Below are 17,335 nucleotides of genomic sequence, written 5' to 3' on the forward strand. Positions count from 1 at the left end.
ATCTTTTAAAAGAATGCATTCAGAAATGATGAGACTTGATGTCATGCATATATAAACAATATGTAACAAAAATATGGAAGAGGAAGATGTAAGCTGCTGGGGGAAGTAAGGATGTGGCTGTGCAGGCCTGCAGGATGGAGCAGAGCAACAGGGCTTCAGAAAGATGATGTTCCTCCTGAAATCTGACATTTAATTTTTATACTGATGTTTGTCATTTCCCACCTTGTCCATGTAATTCAGTTTTAGCACGATAGAGATGAACATACTTCTTAGCCCGTTTAAGTACGTCTGGCTGGGAGACACAGAGTATACTTTCTAAATGCACCTTCAGGCCATGTTCCCACCCCAAGCTCCAACTTCTTCTACCTAAAAATATGAATGTCACCATCCAGACAAGATCAAAGTCATTCTGTTGGCCTGACCTAGTATTCTGTCTTAGAGGAGACCTAAAAATAGGGAATAAAGAAATGACAAGATTTGGTTCAGAATATGGTGACAGAGCATCAAAAATCCTTCTCCACTATAAGACACATAGTTTTGAAATTTCCTAAGGAGAACTAATCACTGTTTAAGATAAATGTACATATAAAGGGAGCATACTATGGTGACTGCAAAAGACAGAGTCTGAAATCAGAATGCCTTGATTCAAATCCTGACTTCACCATATCCAACTGTGTGACCTTGGGCAGGTTCCATAAAGTTCCTGGGCTAATCTAAAGAGCATTCAAGCTCTGGACCAAATGCTAATGAAGGCTCCATATTCTCTAAACTCTAAGGGGGTTAGCGAATCTTTTTTTGGTAAGGGCCAGATAGTAAACATTTTAGTATCTTTGGGCCATATAATCTCTGTTATAAGGTCTCAACTCCGCTGCTGCTACTGCAGTGTAAAAATAGCCACAGGTAACACATAAACAACGGGCAAGGTGCACGGTTATATCCTTTTTTCTTAAAAGATTTTATTTATTTATTCATGAGAGATACAGAGAGAGAGAGAGAGAGAGAGAGGCAGAGACACATGCAGAAGGAGAAGCAGGCTCCATGCAGGGAGCCCGACATGGGACTCGATCCCCAGACTGGGATCATGCCCTGAGCCAAAGGCAGATGCTTAACCACTGAGCCACCCGGGCATCCCACATGGTTGTATTCTAATACAACTTTATTAATATAAAAAAAAAAAGGCAGTTGGTGGATTCGGCCAGCTGGCAGAACTTTGGCAAATACCACTTAGCATCTTTGCTTTTGTTTTTCCCCTGGCAAAGTGTTAACACACAGTTGGCGGTCAAAATCTTTATCACTGTCATTACTGGGATATTGATAACTTTCTATTCCTCTAAAACTAAATACAGTAAACTTATGATTACTCAAGAATGAATATTAAAATGAATTACATAAAATATTTTGTTCATTCAAAGTGACAGGAATAGCAAATAAAAAGTTGTGTGCAAATCATGCACATGATAAAAATATTTTGTGTCCAATGGGGAATGAATGGGCCCTGGCCAGTTGAGAATATGGTTCTGGTAGCCTATCGACATGTGTCACCTGGTGGTATTTTGAGAACAGCTTGCACAAAGGCAATGACAATGTACTAATCCAATCCCTAGTGAAACTCTCCTCTTGTGAAATCAGTAGCAAAATATACTAGTATTTGCAGGTGGGTGTAAGTGGCCGAATAACTTGAGAACATAGCAGAGTGTGCCTCAGCTAACAATAAAAATGTTGAAAGTGGTCTCCACAGCTGTGTCCAGATTCAGCCATCTGTCAGTTTGGTTAGCAGGAAGATTTTATAAAACAATCATTTAAAAGAATCAAATACACCATGGTTATAAAATTTCACTCTCTGCTTGAGAGAGTGCCTGGGTTGGTTGCCCACACCAGGGCTGGCTCCTGAGATGGGCCAGAAGTGCATGGAGACAGACCCTCTGGCTCAAGCAAAGATTCCTTGACTGGGGGAAGTGACTCTTTTGGTCTCAAGGGACTTTCTTATATCTGTACTCTCCCCCTCTGTCTAGGCATCTAGACTGGATTTAAAATTTTAGCTTCTGTCACCCAGATTGTATACCTGAATTTATTATTTTTTTCTGTAATAACCTGGCTATTCAGATTGCTTCTCCAGATTCTAACTTTGTTAATACTAAAATGTGCTCAGTTTTGCAAGCCATGCTTAACCTGTTAACTAAGTCTTACTCTTTGCCTTTTCTAAAGCCTGATTACCTGAAGTCTTCTAATAAATCGTGGCTAAGTGCCCAGCCTCACTGGTCCTACCAGTCACACCTGCGTGCTACAAGTCAGCAACACCATATGCAACATTGGTCATATGACCACCAGCAAGTGCATTAGGAGTTTAGCCTCTCAAGTCACATAGACCTGGGTTCGAACACTGGAAGTGTCTATGGCACAGGGTTGTTGGGAAGATTATAGGAGAAATGTAAACTGAGGGCAGAGCACAGAGCCTGACACAGATCAAGTATGTAATGAGTGCTAGCATTTATGAATGTTATCGTCATTTCCTGAAGACATCAGGGATTTCAAAGAATGAAATTCAAGTTGTCATGGGTGTCAATCAACCCTGTAGACAGACTTATAAAAATTAAGAGGTTTGGGAAGAGGGCCCAATGCACGAACTTTCTATGAGCACTTCTCAGGCGTGTGACGTCCTAAGTACAGAAATAAAAAACGAATAGGATCCCTGCCCTCCCAGAATTTAAGGATGGAAGCAGGACTGGACACAAAAGCTCAAAACAAAGTAGACATGGAATGCTGTGGATCATAAAGCAGAGATACTTGATCCAGATGGGATTCCAAGGGAGGATGTCTTGAGATGAGTCTTAGTGGCTAAACAGAGTTATTAGGCAGGCTAAGACCATGGACTAACGCCGGGGAAGTATGAGGTTCCCTGCATTGGTACAGAGGTATAGGTGGCTCAAACCTATTGCAGTTTAACATGTAGCGTGGTGGGGCAATGTGAGGAGAAACTAAGTCATCAACCCTCAGAGTTCCCATTCCCCAAATCCAAGTCCCAACTCATAGGACTGTGGGTAGGTTCTTACCCCATCTCAGGCACCTAAATTCCACTGAACGTGCCTTCTGTGTCATGGAAGGTCTGGGGACCTCAGCTACAGAAATACACTAACTCCCACAAATTACATAAGAATTAAATTTCTTAAAAAAAAAAAGGCAATGGTCACTCATACAGCAACTACATCTGGATCTTTAGGGTTTTGAAATCCTGGGCCACTACAAAGAGCTCCTATCATGACTCCCTTTATCCTGAAATCACATGTGATCATTTACATGTGCACGTTCCTATCCCTGATCAAGAAGATGTCAGTGTCCCAGGGAGCACTGGGAACATTCTGCAGGTAAGGGAAAGCTGCCCTCCCTAGTTTTTGTGAGCCTTACATACAGTGTCTCCATTTTCATGAGCTACTGCATTTTCTGTGTCTTCTGTGACCAGGGACCCACTTCCTTCCAGCATATCTGCATGGGTCACAAAACAATGCACATGAGCTAGCACTCTATTCTGGGTGGGTCACTATGAGAAAACTCTTCTCAAAGAAAGTCAGAAAAGATTCTCTAAACTTAACACTTAACAGGGTGGGGCAGAGACTTCCAGCCGGTCACCGAACTCATTCCTCCTTCTTACTGGGTACCTTAGCCAAAGGCATTTCCTAGGGGACAGAGAATGGAAGTGATGCGTGCCATGCCTAGCCCATAAAAATCTCCCACAAATCATCCTCCCTGCCCTCTGGTTATTCAGGGATTGCAAGTATGCATGGCTGGGGTGACCCTGGAAGCCACATGTGCAGAGCTGGGGAGCCGCTGGTCTTCTGGGTCCCTTATGACTGCATGGAGTAGAGTAGCGTGGATCTTTCCTCCCCACCTCCAATCCCCATGACCTGAAACCCAATTACCACGAAGTAAGTGAGAAGTGCATTTCAACCAGGCTACCAGACTTAGGTCATTGAAATTTTAGTTTGTTATAGCAGCTACCCTATTTTAACCAATTCATCTGGCTAAGTATATCTGTGGCAATCTGCTTTCTTTCCCTTTAAAATAACCAACCAACCAACCAACCAACCAAACAAACAAACACAGTACTACAGAAAATTGTTCCATGGTTTCTAGCACTATGGGACCTTCCCTAATAGAAATCTGTTTTTTGTTAATCCCAAGACTAATAATCATATAATTTAATCAGAGTCAGCAAAAAATAGATTTTTATAAAGGACTGGCTTATAATATAAGTCAAGAAAGCTGGCCTGGGACAAAAAGAAGAAAATAAAACCAATCACCAGAACATATCTGCCTTGCTTAAAGCAAGAAGCCTCTTTTAGTTTCCAATACTTATTCTCAAGACAGAATGCTGGCCATGTTTCTAGATCTTTCAACTTTTTGGAAAGGCTTGGGAGATCCAAAATTTATGTGAAATTTTTCAGTTTTTACACTTTGCAAGCTCAATAAAAAAAAATCCAGAAGCACCCCTTCCCCACCCACCTGATGAAATATGACTTTTAAAGTGACAGAGAATCTACCTTTCAGACACGTACCCCAAATCATTAAGGGTTGACATCAGATACTTTCTCTGAGACCTCAGAACCATCTCTGATGAGAAAGAAAAACTCCAGCTCGAGAGCAAGACTCTAAAAACTTAAGAACCAAATGTGGGAATTCAGATTAGAGTACTCACAATCCTGGAGTGTGAAACCTCCTGAGCCCAAGAGGTGCTGGGCCTTGTCTGAAGAAATGAGAGATAAGAATCTAGCCGACTGTGATGTTCCACTCAGCAGCAGCTGTGTAGGAAGTCAAACCTAGTACCCAGGCAATAGTAAGGGCCAAGAATCCAAGAGTGAGCAAGAGAACACCAATGAGGAACTTTTAATTACTCACACCTTCTGTCATGACCAGCCCTGATTTAAGTTTGTCTGTGGAGAGGGCAAGCCCTGCTTCCTTAATGCTGTCCTTGAACCAGCAGCCATGGTTCAGGAGATCTCAGTGTTGACTCACTGTAATCTGTAATCTGTGAAACCTCCTAACATGGACAACAGATCCTCTCTTACAGATCCAGAGTCCTTATGGAGTTCACAGGCCCCAAACTCAGAATTGGACATTTCCCAAGTCAAATTTTAAGAGCAGAGGAAGCTGCTGGATGTCCCAGAGTCTACTTCAAGGAAAGGATGGCCTTCTTCTGATAAATTCAAAATGACATTTGGAAAACTGTTTTTTTTTTTTAATTAAAAAAAATTATTCATGAGAGACACACAGAGAGAGGCAGAGACATAGGCAGAGGGAGAAGCAAGCTTCCCATGGGGACCCTGATGTGGGACTTGATCTCAGGACCTTGGGATCACGACCTAAGTCAAAGGCCAGATGCTCAACTACTGAGCCACCCAGGTGCCCTGAAAGGTGTTGTTTTAATCACCTGGTTGAACCTGAGTTTTGCCAAGGATGGTACAGGATCTGGTAAACGTATCACTTTCTCTGGACAGAGACTTAATCTCCACTTCAGTACTTTTTAGCAGCGTGTGTCTACTCTACTGTACTGTGGGAGGGTCAAGTGAAATAATGTATAGAAAGCACTTAAGTACAGTGCCTAATTCATAGGGTACCCCAAACAATAGCTTCTGCTATTATTATGAAGAATGAAACCATATAATGGTGAGTGATTTAGGTAGAGGTTGTTTAAAGTGGGCACCAGTGACTGTTGTAAACATAATACACATTCCACAAATGTTTATTTAATATAAAAGCAATCGTAATTAAGCCTAAGCTTTAAAAAGCAGGAAGCTAACAGTTTCTGTTTCCTATCCTGGGGCTAGAGGGATGGTTCCATGAAATGTGAGCCATCGGCTATATTGTACATTCACCCTGATTTTATTCGTGATGCTAATATGAAGGGAGCTCATTGCAAAAAACATGAAAAGCTACACAGTATCTGCAACGAGCCCCATTGACCAAAAGTGCACCGATGAACATTTACTAATGAGGGTAATTAAACATGACTTGATAACCACCAAAAGCCCTGCTGAGTGTGGCAGTGAAGCAGATAAAGAAGAAACTTCGCCCTCTGAAAAGAGAACAGACATTATACTAAAAGTGTCTGTCCAACAGTCAACAGATGCTCCTATTCAGAAAGCATCTAATGCTAGCTTCAAATATGGGACCAACTTGGGGCCCAACAACTTAACCCAGAGCACAGTATCTATGTGCACTGGGAAGAGTCTACTATACACAAGACAAAAAATACAGGTGTGTTGTTGTTTTTCTTTTTGTAGGCTTCTGAGCTATTTTGCTAAAGAAATTACCAACCTGTATCCTGGCACAGATCTAAGACAGCAAGAGATGCTAATCAATGGCCTTGAAGATAAGGACTACCCTTGGAAAGGATTGCTTTGCTTTGTTTTCTTTCTAATCAGTTAGCTCCTTAAGGAGGATACACTCTCTTGGCAGGAAAAATAGGAATTCTGGCTAAGCCAGCCTGTGGCTAGGTTTTACAGCCTTCCCAGCATAGCTGCCTTTGCCTGTCACTACAGTTCCTATCTGGCTTCACCAACTGCCTCAACTACCCTCTGCGACCTGCCCATTCTTTGAAAAAGCTGCTGATTCTTTGGGATTGTCCAGCGGAGACATCAAGCAGGCCACCGCCTGATTATGACAAGCCACGCCTGCCTTGTAAGGCACAGTCTCCATCCACATCTAGAGGTAACACACATGCTCCATAAAATACTGCCTATGTGTAATAAAAATCAACTATAACTTGTCTAAGATGTAACATGGCAGCAATCCCATTTCCTAAGCCTACTCTTGTAGAGAGATAATATCTTCCCCCTAAAACTAATAAAAATGTATAAATCATATTCTGTTGCCAAAAAGGCTTAATGCATGCTACAGAGAAATAAGTCATGGGAATGAAAGAACAGATGGAATACAGTCAGTGGTATTGTCACAGTGTCATATGCTAACAGGCGGTAGCCACACTTGTGAGCATTATAACCTAATGGATAGACTTGTTGAATCACTAGGTTGTACACCTGACACCAATGTAACATTGTGTGTCAACTATACTCAGAAAAAAAAAAAAGTAATACACTTTCTAACATGTGAGAAAGTCACATGTGAATTATGGAAAATAGAAATAGAATGTATTTCACAAAGCTGAACTTCTCAGGAATGGACCATAATTTTAAGATTTAAAGCAGTAATATCTTGTTTAGAAAATGGGAAAGTGGAGTTTCTGGGTGGCTCAGTCAGTGAAGAGTCTGCCTTCAGCTCAGGTCACAATACTGGGGTCCTGGAATCGAGCCCCACATGGGGTTCCCTGCTCCACGGAGAGCCTGCTTCTTCCTTTCCCTCTGTTGCTCCCCCTAACTTGTGAGTGGTCTCTCAAATAAAAAATATATATATTTAAAAAAAAAAGAAAATGGAAAAGTATTTGGATTAAAGTCACTTAAAAATAAGAGTATTAAATAAAAGGTTTAGTTTTTTTTTTTTTTAAGAAAATAAAAGTAAATGAGAAATTCCACCAAAAACTTTGATCCAAATCTTGGTGAATTCAGTTGGAGAATTTATACAAACAGACAGGAAGACATTGTAAAGTGATAGCAATGAAAACAAGTGGTACCAGCCCAAGAAGAGGGAGGCAGAGCAAGCAGTCCAGCACAGAGTCAGGAAGCCAGCCCATACACCCACACGCACAGAGCCACCTGCCTTATGACAAGTGGACCTCTGCAGTGCAGTGGAGAAGGGTTATCTTTTTAGTAAACACTGTTGGGCATCAGGGAAGAAAACAAAAAAGAACTCTGATAAATATCTTATAGCAAATGAATAATCCATTAGAGACAGATCACAGACTTAACATGATAGGTAAAATAATAAAGCTTTGAGAAGACAACATGAAGTGTTTTGGTTTTCTTTTCTTTTCTTTTCTTTTTCTTTTCTTTTCTTTTCTTTCTTTTCTTTTCTTTCTTTTTCTTTTTCTTTTTTTTTTAAGGAGAAGAATTCATTACTTCAGAGCAGACAAAGTTTTCTTAAATGGGACATAAGTGTATTTCCTAATGGAATAAAATTGCTATACTGGGGCAGCCCGGGTGGCTCAGTGGTTTGGCACCGCCTTCGGCCCAGGGCCTGATCCTGGAGACCCGGGATCGAGTCCCGCGTTGGGCTCCCTGCATGAAGCTTGCTTCTCCCCCCTGCCTGTGTCTCTGCCTCTCTCTCTCTCTCTCTGTGTGTCTTTCATGAATAAATAAACAAAATCTTTAAAAAAATTGCTATATTGGGCTTCATTAAAATTAAAAAAAAAAACCTTTGCTCATCATAAGACACCATTAAGAGAATAAAAAAGTAAGCTATGAGATAGGAGAAGATATTGACAATATGTTTATCTGACAAAGAAATAATATCCATAATATATAAGGACCTCCTACATATCAATAAGGGCAGACAACTGTAATAGAAAAGTAGACAAAAGGCTGAACAGAAACCTCACAAAGGTATCAAAATGGTAAGTAAGTCAGTAGGAACATCTTGATTAAATCATACTGAGATATATGCCACCAGAGGGGCTAAACTTTGAAGACTAGAACAAGCCAAGTGCTAGTGAGGATGTAGGGCCATTGAAACTCTCATGCCCCACTATGGTGAAGGGAGATGTCAATTGGTACAATTACTGGAAAACTAGCAGGTTGGTGTTAAAACTGCACACAGATACATTCTAGGATGGAGAAGTTCAATCCCTATGCACATACCAACAGAAATGCACCAACATACACACACAAGAATGTTCACAGCAGTTGTATTCATAATAATTCAACTGCATGAACTCAGTCCAAGTATAGTAGAATGGATGAATAAAATGTGGTTAATTCCTACAACAGAATACTTCTTAGCAACTATAAAAATGAACTACTTCTGTATATAGCACGGATGAATCTTATAGATATAAGTCTGAATAAAGGAAGCCAGACACGAAAAGTACCTACTGTATGATACCATTTACATAACGAAATCTAAAACCCAGTTATGCTGTTCTGTGGTGATAGAAATAAAAAAATACTAGTTACTTTTGGCAGAGGGCATACTTCCTGGCAGGGGATACAAAGAAGACTCCCAGGGTGCAGGAAATGCTCTTGTTGACATGCATGGTGGTTACACTCTTAAACCTTGTAGGAAGCCTTCGGTTTCTGGTTGGGATATAGAGTCATGAGACTATTATTCACATGCTAGTATTAGCAAACAAGCCAGTTAAGTTACCAAATCACAGATTTTTGAAGCCATAATTCAGAACATAATGAGGCTACCTGAATAAATATAAAGAAGCTAACAAGCTCCAAGAGAAATAAGACCCATAGCTGCTTTGATCTCTGGAGGAGGAGAGAATGGAAGAACAAAGGAATCTGCCATTAAGAAGGTCCAGGCTTCCAGTTACAGAATGAATAAGTTATGGGAAGAAAAGGCACAGTACAGGGAATATAGTCAATGACATTGTAATATTGTTGTATGATGACAGATGGTTGCTACACTTGTGATAAGCATGGTGTAACATAAAGACTTGTTGAATCATTATGTTGCACACCTGAAACTAATATAATATTGTACATCAACCATACTTCAATAAAAAAGGGAACACTAAAGCCAATAAATAAAATATTTTTAGAAACTTTATCTGGATAAAAAAAAAGAGGTAGAGGGGAGGGAGCATAAGGATAACTCACCCAGACTTGCAAAGAAATTTTAGTGGCTATGCATGGACAAACCTCATGGATTTGCATCTTGAGGGAGTGTATACCCTCCATCAACTCTTTCCCACAACCCCCTATCTGCTCCTTAAGGGAGTGCACCAAAGGGCCAAAGACCTGTCATGCTAAGGAGGAAGTCTGGATTTAATAATTTCTAAAGAGTTAGTGGGAGTGTGAAGCCAGAGACAGGACACTCATTAGGATGCTACTGGAGGACAATGATGATTCTGATCTAAGTTAAGGCGGTGGCCTTGGTGATGCGATAAGCAAATTGATTTCATAAAAACACTTTAGGTAGAGACAAATCCTTGGTATAGCATTCTCACTCTGCATATTTTATTCTGCTATTATGAGGTAAGCCATAGAATGAATAAAAAGCCAATTATTTAATTTTGTCACAATTTTCTCTTTTTTTAAGATGTATTATTTGAGAGAGTGTGAGAGTACACACAAAGGGAGAGGGGCAGGGAGGGAGAGAGAGACAGAGAGAATCTTAAGCAAACTCCTGCTGAGCACAAGGCCCGATGCAGGGCTTGATCTCATGATCCTGAGATCATAAGCTAAATCAAAATCAAGAATCGGACGCCCAACTAACTGAGCCACTCAAGAGTCCCCAATTTTTTCACAACTTTCTATAATGAGAACTGCAACTGGAAATCATGACAGAGAATCCAAGATGGACAGAGGCTTTTAATTTAGATGAACATGGCATCACAGAACCAAGAGGCTAGCTACCAAAAGATAAAATAGGAAAATCAGTACTAAATAAAGAAATCAGACACAGAGAACAATATAGAGAAAATTTCAGAAAAATCTTTGGACTATTGGGGAAGTTTCCAATAGGAAACAAAACATACCTGTCTAAAAGCTTACCTGGGGCAAAGGAAACTTCAGAGGTCAGTGAAAGAAGAGAATGAACATTTATAACGATGATTTTAATAAATCTTAGAGTAGTAAGTAAGTTTGATTTATTTGATCTCAAGAACCAATCTAAGTGGATAAAGTCAATAAAGGAAGTCAGTCTTTCCTAAAATAGCTACAACAATAGAATCTCATTAAACACTTTCTCAAAGAGATTGGCGGGGAGAAGGGAGAAAGATAGATCAGGTGACTCTAAGTGCCCTCTAAGTGTCAGACTCCCAGATGTTGAGAATGATCTTGGTTCTTGCCCCTGGGGCTCCAATTCTAGCAGTATCCAGTTATGACTTTTGGCCTTCCAGTTATTACCATTTTTACTGGAGCTTCACAGAATTGGGTTTAAATTTCTGCCTAGAAAATCATGCACAATGTCATGAAAAATAAAATACCAAAAGTAGAAGATTTATGAGATAATGTGATCAATATACGTTTGCTGATCTTGAACATAACTCAGGAGAGTGAAAGGATAGATTAATTAAGGATTAAGCCAAACATGAATTTTAATATCCAAAGACATTTATAAGCAAGAAACCCTGGGGCATATTTATAGAGCCACTTTAATTAGTCAGTATTCGAAGCAGCTTTACACATGAGTCAAGTTTTCAACATATTTTAATAAGCATCTCTTCTAAATGTGAGAGCTGAGGTACTATAAACCAAGCATGGAATCTGGAATCCGAAAAGGTGGACCTCAGTTCTGGCTCTGCCAGTTACAAGCTCTGAGAGCTAATCACTTAACTTGCTACAAATGGAAAATGGGAAACTAATGAGTTGCCACAAAGATTAAACACAACAATGGATGTGAATGTGCTTTGTAAAACAAAAAGTGACATAGGAGTGCCTGGGTGGTGTAGTTGGTTGGGCTCCGACTTTTAGTTTCCGCTCTGATCTGATTGTAGGGTCATGAAATTGAGCCCCACAACTTGCTCAGCTCAGAGACTGCTTTAGATGCTCTCTCTCCTCTCTCTGCCTCTCTCCCCACTTGCAGTTGCCTGCTCTAAACAAATAAATAAATATGTTAAAACAAACAAACAAAAAAGCAAAACAAACCACCCCAAAAGTGATGTACTATTTCCTCAAATGAATAGAGAAAAGGAAAAGAAAATATATTCATGAAAATTTGTTTTTATTCAAGTAAACAGCCTCATCACTAATGTCCACATATATACTTAAGACAGAGTACATCTAAATTTACTGATAATGATACAAGACCCAAGAATTCTGGCTTCTTTTTTTGACTATTGCCCCAAAGTTTGTATTTGTAAGTGGAAATAACATAATTACCAAAGTACCTAAAATACAGTCACCTGTCATGGTGACTCCTTATAGATTACGTTAGTATCTTCCAGGTAATTACAAGAGGTACTATATCAGGATAGAGTTAGTTTAGGCTGTGATGTCAGACAGATCTGGATTCAAACCCTGTGTCTACCACTTCCTACTTTATGAGAATCCAATCATCTTTAGCTCTGTTTTCTATCAAAAGGGGAGACAATCACAGTATAATATCACAGGTTTCAAAGATTTAAGAGATAACAGCATTTATTGCACTTAGCAATATCTACAATTTTCTCTTGAGCACATAAAGGTGTCCCACATAATGAACATCTCTCATCCTTGAATATGTATGCAGCTCCTCATGTACATTGATACAGAAACTTATGTTATTTTATAGCCAGAGAGGAACTTTGACACTAATGAGCCAGGCATCACAAAAGACTCCATGGATACAAAGATGAACTAGGTATTGTCTCTAATTTCGAATACTCCTCAAAGAACTTAACACTTGTGAAGGCAGATATTTGTTGGTTCTGCCTACTTCTGTAATCTTCAGTGATAAAATAGTGTATGAAATATTGAACTTGCTTGGTAAACGTTTGTAGAATGAATTATCTAGTGCTTTTACTGTGTACATATGTGTGTGTGTGTGTGTGTATGTATAAATATATATATATATATATATAAACCCCATTGTAGAAACTAATTTTAGTTATATTTTAGATATCCAATGAAGAAAAACTCTGAAGAAAAATATTTTTATTAGCATTATTATAATGGAAGCTGGGTTTAAATACTAGCTCTTTAAACAATGTTAATGATTTTCTTACAAAATAAATACAATGACATTTGGTACTTTGAAAAAAAATCAAGAAATGTGCAGCACACCTAGGGAAGACTTCCCTCTAAATATTTGATAATGTGATAAACAGAAAACGTGGGACCATTTCCTTACTTACTGTGTGTATTAACATCTGTCCTACCACTTGGATTACATGATCACAAAATTTCACCTTAAAGGTTTAAAATATAGCTCACCTGGTCTTCTTCTCCTCCACCTTCTTCATCATATTTTAAAATATTATCTCTTACATCATCTTCTGGATCAATTAAAAGTTGCTTGGCCTGGCGTTCTTTATCTCGGCGTTTCATCCATACCACAAACATCAGAACAAGGACTGAGTAGAAAAAGAAAAAAAAAACCCATAGTGTCATAATTTTAAAAATATGACCTTCCCAATCACAGCTTTTAACACTAAAAACATACTTATATAGGTCAAGAGCTTGTAAGGCACCTTCCAGTCTGTTAGCTCTTTCTGGCCTGCTATGAAAAGATAGAACACCAAGCTGGCCTGGAGCACTGGACATGGAGGCTGAAACCCTGGGTTCCAGAACCTGGTGCCCTGTGGACTCACTGGCTCAATGTCCATCCTCAATTTTATCATTTACCTCTGACTTTGGCTTATTGGAGGATGGGATACTCCTAATATAATGGTCTTTAAATTCTAAGCCCACAAACATAGTAAGTCAATTGTTACTTGTTCTGTAACTGCTATCTGACTGAGGTGTGTCAGCCATCATGAGCTCTCCACATCAGAACAGTATTCCTCTACCCCAAGGTAGGTGCTTGCCAGGACGACTCGAGGAGTAAATTGGAATTGGACCAGCAATAGGGTCTTGAGGATTTTTGACTCCCAAAGGCTGGTGTTTTTCTATTGCACTATTCTGCATTCCCTCTATTAAAATGCATGTTTCAGGTAAGAAGCCGACGGGATTCATTTTGAGCATTGAAATAACATTAGGCTTTCATGCTATACACTTTTGAGCCAGGTCTGGCACCATGAATTTTCCAGAGGGTTGATGTTAAAATCAGCATCAATTCATTTTCCTGCAAAATGCTGCAGTCACTTCTTCATGCCACAATCCATCATATCTAAGTCTTTCTTGATAAGGTTGGCATATATGCCACATTTTAGTTCGAATTGAAACATATCCCTAAGTGCACATCTAGGAGTGTTCATTCTCTCTAAAACCTGAGGATATCAGTTTACATCCTGAAGCAAGAGATTTAATGACTCCTATTTGAGCACATTTTTATTATTGGCCATAAAAGTAAATATCCTCCTTTTAAAGCCAGATACATGATCTCATTTGCTATTGTTCCAGGGCTAAATCTAGCAAGTGGATTATTAGTATAGCATGCAGGTTTCAAATTATAGTCAAAGTAGTCTCCACACAGGAAGTAAAAAATGCCCAGGCTTCTATAGTAATTGCTTAGAATAAAGGGACAGAATTCTAAATTACCAGAACACTTGTAAATGGAGAAAACATAAAAGAAATGGCCAACATTTTCAAGAAAGTGATTGGTGCATAGCAGGATCTCACAATAAACTAAGTCCTGCTGCTATTTAACAATAAAACACAGAGCCCAGGCAATTTATCCTTTTAACCTGCATGCTTAGAAGTGGCTCCTAAAGTACTTTCCAGTGGTTAATTTCTTGCATTCCATTGAACCAAAGATGGCAAAGTATCTGAAAAAGGAGCAATTTCTTAATCTAGACTTGCTCTAAAGACAGACAATTTATTGAGCTATGCAATCATTTCTATTATCAAACGTGCTCTATGAAGTTCAGTCTCTCACTATTTTACCTAGCCCTTCAGAAACAAATACCTTGATCCCTGCATGACTAGAGTTGGCTGCTGACTGTGCTTTATATGAAGGCAAGCTAAGGAAAGCAATATACTTATTTTCCTAAATCATCAACTAAGTGCCATTACTCATACTCAAATCATAAGCTAAGCGCTCACACTTAGGACTGTCTAACATTTTCTATGAAAGCTCACCAAGCCATCAGCATTGAAAACAGTAACGGGTCACGGGAGAGGTGCGCTGGCTGGGTTTGCCGCAAACAAAGCGCTCGGAACAGTGCTCGGGGATTTTTCTCGCTCTACAGTGGATTTGACTGTCCCATATATGTTTGGCAAGAACACGCTCAGAGATGGAGGGGAGCTGTTCGATTATGTTAAAAGGCAACCACAAAAAGTTACTTTGCTAAACGTCCTAGGATAGAGAATTAAACGCCAAGAGTCAATGCTAATACTTACTGAGCAGGATGATGATGCACAGGAGGATGGCAATAATGGCACCTGTGCCAAGCCCTGCGCCCACAATTCTATCCACATCTGTGCAGTCCCCATTGGAGTCGCACTGGCAAACCTTCACACGAAGGATGGAAATATTTGATTTGGGGGGATTACCCGAATCTGTGATTATGATTGGAACTTCATAAATTCCAGCTTCAAGAAATTTTATCTTCAAATTAAGCTGAGCAAAATCGCCTATACCAAAAGGGAAAAAATACAGTAGATAGTTAATATATCATGTGATAAAAAAACATGCAACATCTTTCTAGATATATTTATGACTTCATGGTATATATCAAGGAGAACAACTGGGCTGCATTGTGAAGATTTTTTTTTTAGCTGTAAAACCGTTTAATATCTTATTTAATTTTAAGTAGCTTTTAAAATATATTTAATGAGAAGATTATAAAGGACCTAAAATTAACTTTTCATATCAGGCTTCAAAACCTCGCAGCTGCACATATAGCCAAATAATTAACCTGTTCTTACCATTAAGCCGAGTGATGGTCCAATTTCTCTTAATAGTCACTGGAGACAAAGGAAGATCAAAAGCAAATGGTCCAGCATTTGGATCGATGTCATAATCAAGTGCTGTGATGTTAATTGAATTGGGGTCTGGAGTTTCACAAGTCTCTGCCTCTTGAGGTAACACTTGAGGGGCATTGTCATTAATATCAAGTAAATAGATCTGCAGCGTTCCTGTTCCACTCATAGGGGGGATTCCTTAAAAGGAGACAAATCAGAAACCAATGCTGAACAATTCTTTCCCACAAGTCTCAATTATGGTGAAATTCTCAAAGCTTCTAGCCTGCTTGCCCTTATCATTGCATAACACCTTGGAAAAAAATCTGGTCGCCATAGCATCTGGCAGACTTTCTCCAACAAGGCCGCTTCTTGCTTCCTTTTCTAAGATGACCCTGAGCCGCTGCTGTGGGTGTGCCCACCTGAGCTCTGTGATAATACCTGTCCCTGCAGAGTGCGATTCTGCACTTTCCCTGCCCTTGCTGCCCATGACTCTGGGCCTTGTGCATACCACGCTCCTCTAGCCACTGTGGGGAATACAAAAGAAGCAGAACATAGGACTCATGACCTTGTGCACTCTACTCTTTTGATGGAGAACCAAGACGTATGCATGAAAGAGCGTGAGTATGCTTTTAAAGCTCAAACACAGCTATGAAACATTCAACCAGTCTACAGACAGGTAACACAGACCCACAGACTTCATCTTGGGAAGGAATTCCATGCAGAAGAGAAATAGAATTTATTGATCAACCAACTACTTGCCTGACCAAGAATTAGGTTGCTCTATATACATTATTTCATTGTAATCCTATAGACGTAGATTTAAACAGATGAGGAACCTAAGGCTCTGTTCATGGTCACAAACTCTTGTAAGTGGTGGAGTTGCTACTAAGAATGGGTCTGTCTGACCCCAAATCCATTCTCATTCACCCCTAAAAATGGTCTGTACTGGAATGCCTGGGTGGCTCAGTGGTTGAGCATCTGCCTTCAGCTCAGGGCGTGATCCTGGGGTCTGGGGATCCAGTCCTGCATCAGGCTTCCCGCAGGGAGCCTGCTTCTCCCTCTGCCTATGTCTCTGCTTCTCTCTCTGTCTCTCTCATGAATAAATGGGTAAAATCTTTAAAAAAAATCACTCTCTACTACTTTTTATGATAATTTGATCTGGTAATTTGGCCTCTGTTATATTATATATTTTTTTCATATTGTATTATTATATGCATACAATGACAGTTATTTTATTTAATGATATAATAGACATTATATAAATAGAATAGGATAGAAATATAAAAAATGTTAAAATAATAAATCTGAGAACCAGAGGTTTAAGTGACCTGCCCAAAAACATGCAACTAGGAACATGCACACATATACCTGCTGGGGAGGAGACAAAGAGAAATATCTCTGGATCTGTCTGATGAACACAGACAATTCTGAGAGCATGGAGAATAAAAGACGGGGGTGAGATGGCTGCGAACAATATTCTAAAAATGAGTATAGCACCAAGAGCTCTGTGATACTCCATAGTCTGAAGAACTTTCACACTCATTATCACATGTAATATTATTTGACTGTCATAACAACTTTAAAGAATAGGTAAGCCACAAAAACAACTTATCAATAATGAAACAAAGGCACAGAGAATATAAGAGCTTGCCCCACCATTAAAGAGCAGAATGGGGGCTCTGCATCCAGCCCTGATTTAAAGTCAAGTGCATTTGCAAAGCATCACGGCTATACAA

The 17,335-nt window shown here is 39.5% G+C and overlaps 1 protein-coding gene across 1 annotated transcript in view; it reads right to left on the bottom strand.

Annotated features, from left to right (window-relative positions):
• Positions 1 to 17,335, bottom strand: part of CDH2 (cadherin 2) — a 214,133-nt gene that overhangs the window by 19,038 nt on the left and 177,760 nt on the right. The window contains exons 12-14 of the mRNA XM_041732067.1: positions 15,564 to 15,797; positions 15,036 to 15,269; positions 12,969 to 13,108 (exon numbers count right to left, since the gene is read on the bottom strand). Coding sequence (XP_041588001.1) covers positions 12,969 to 13,108; positions 15,036 to 15,269; positions 15,564 to 15,797 — 608 coding nt within the window. The remainder of the gene's footprint in view (positions 1 to 12,968; positions 13,109 to 15,035; positions 15,270 to 15,563; positions 15,798 to 17,335) is intronic.

The sequence above is a fragment of the Vulpes lagopus genome, chromosome 1, assembly GCF_018345385.1.
Source record: "Vulpes lagopus strain Blue_001 chromosome 1, ASM1834538v1, whole genome shotgun sequence".
NCBI lineage: Eukaryota > Metazoa > Chordata > Mammalia > Carnivora > Canidae > Vulpes > Vulpes lagopus.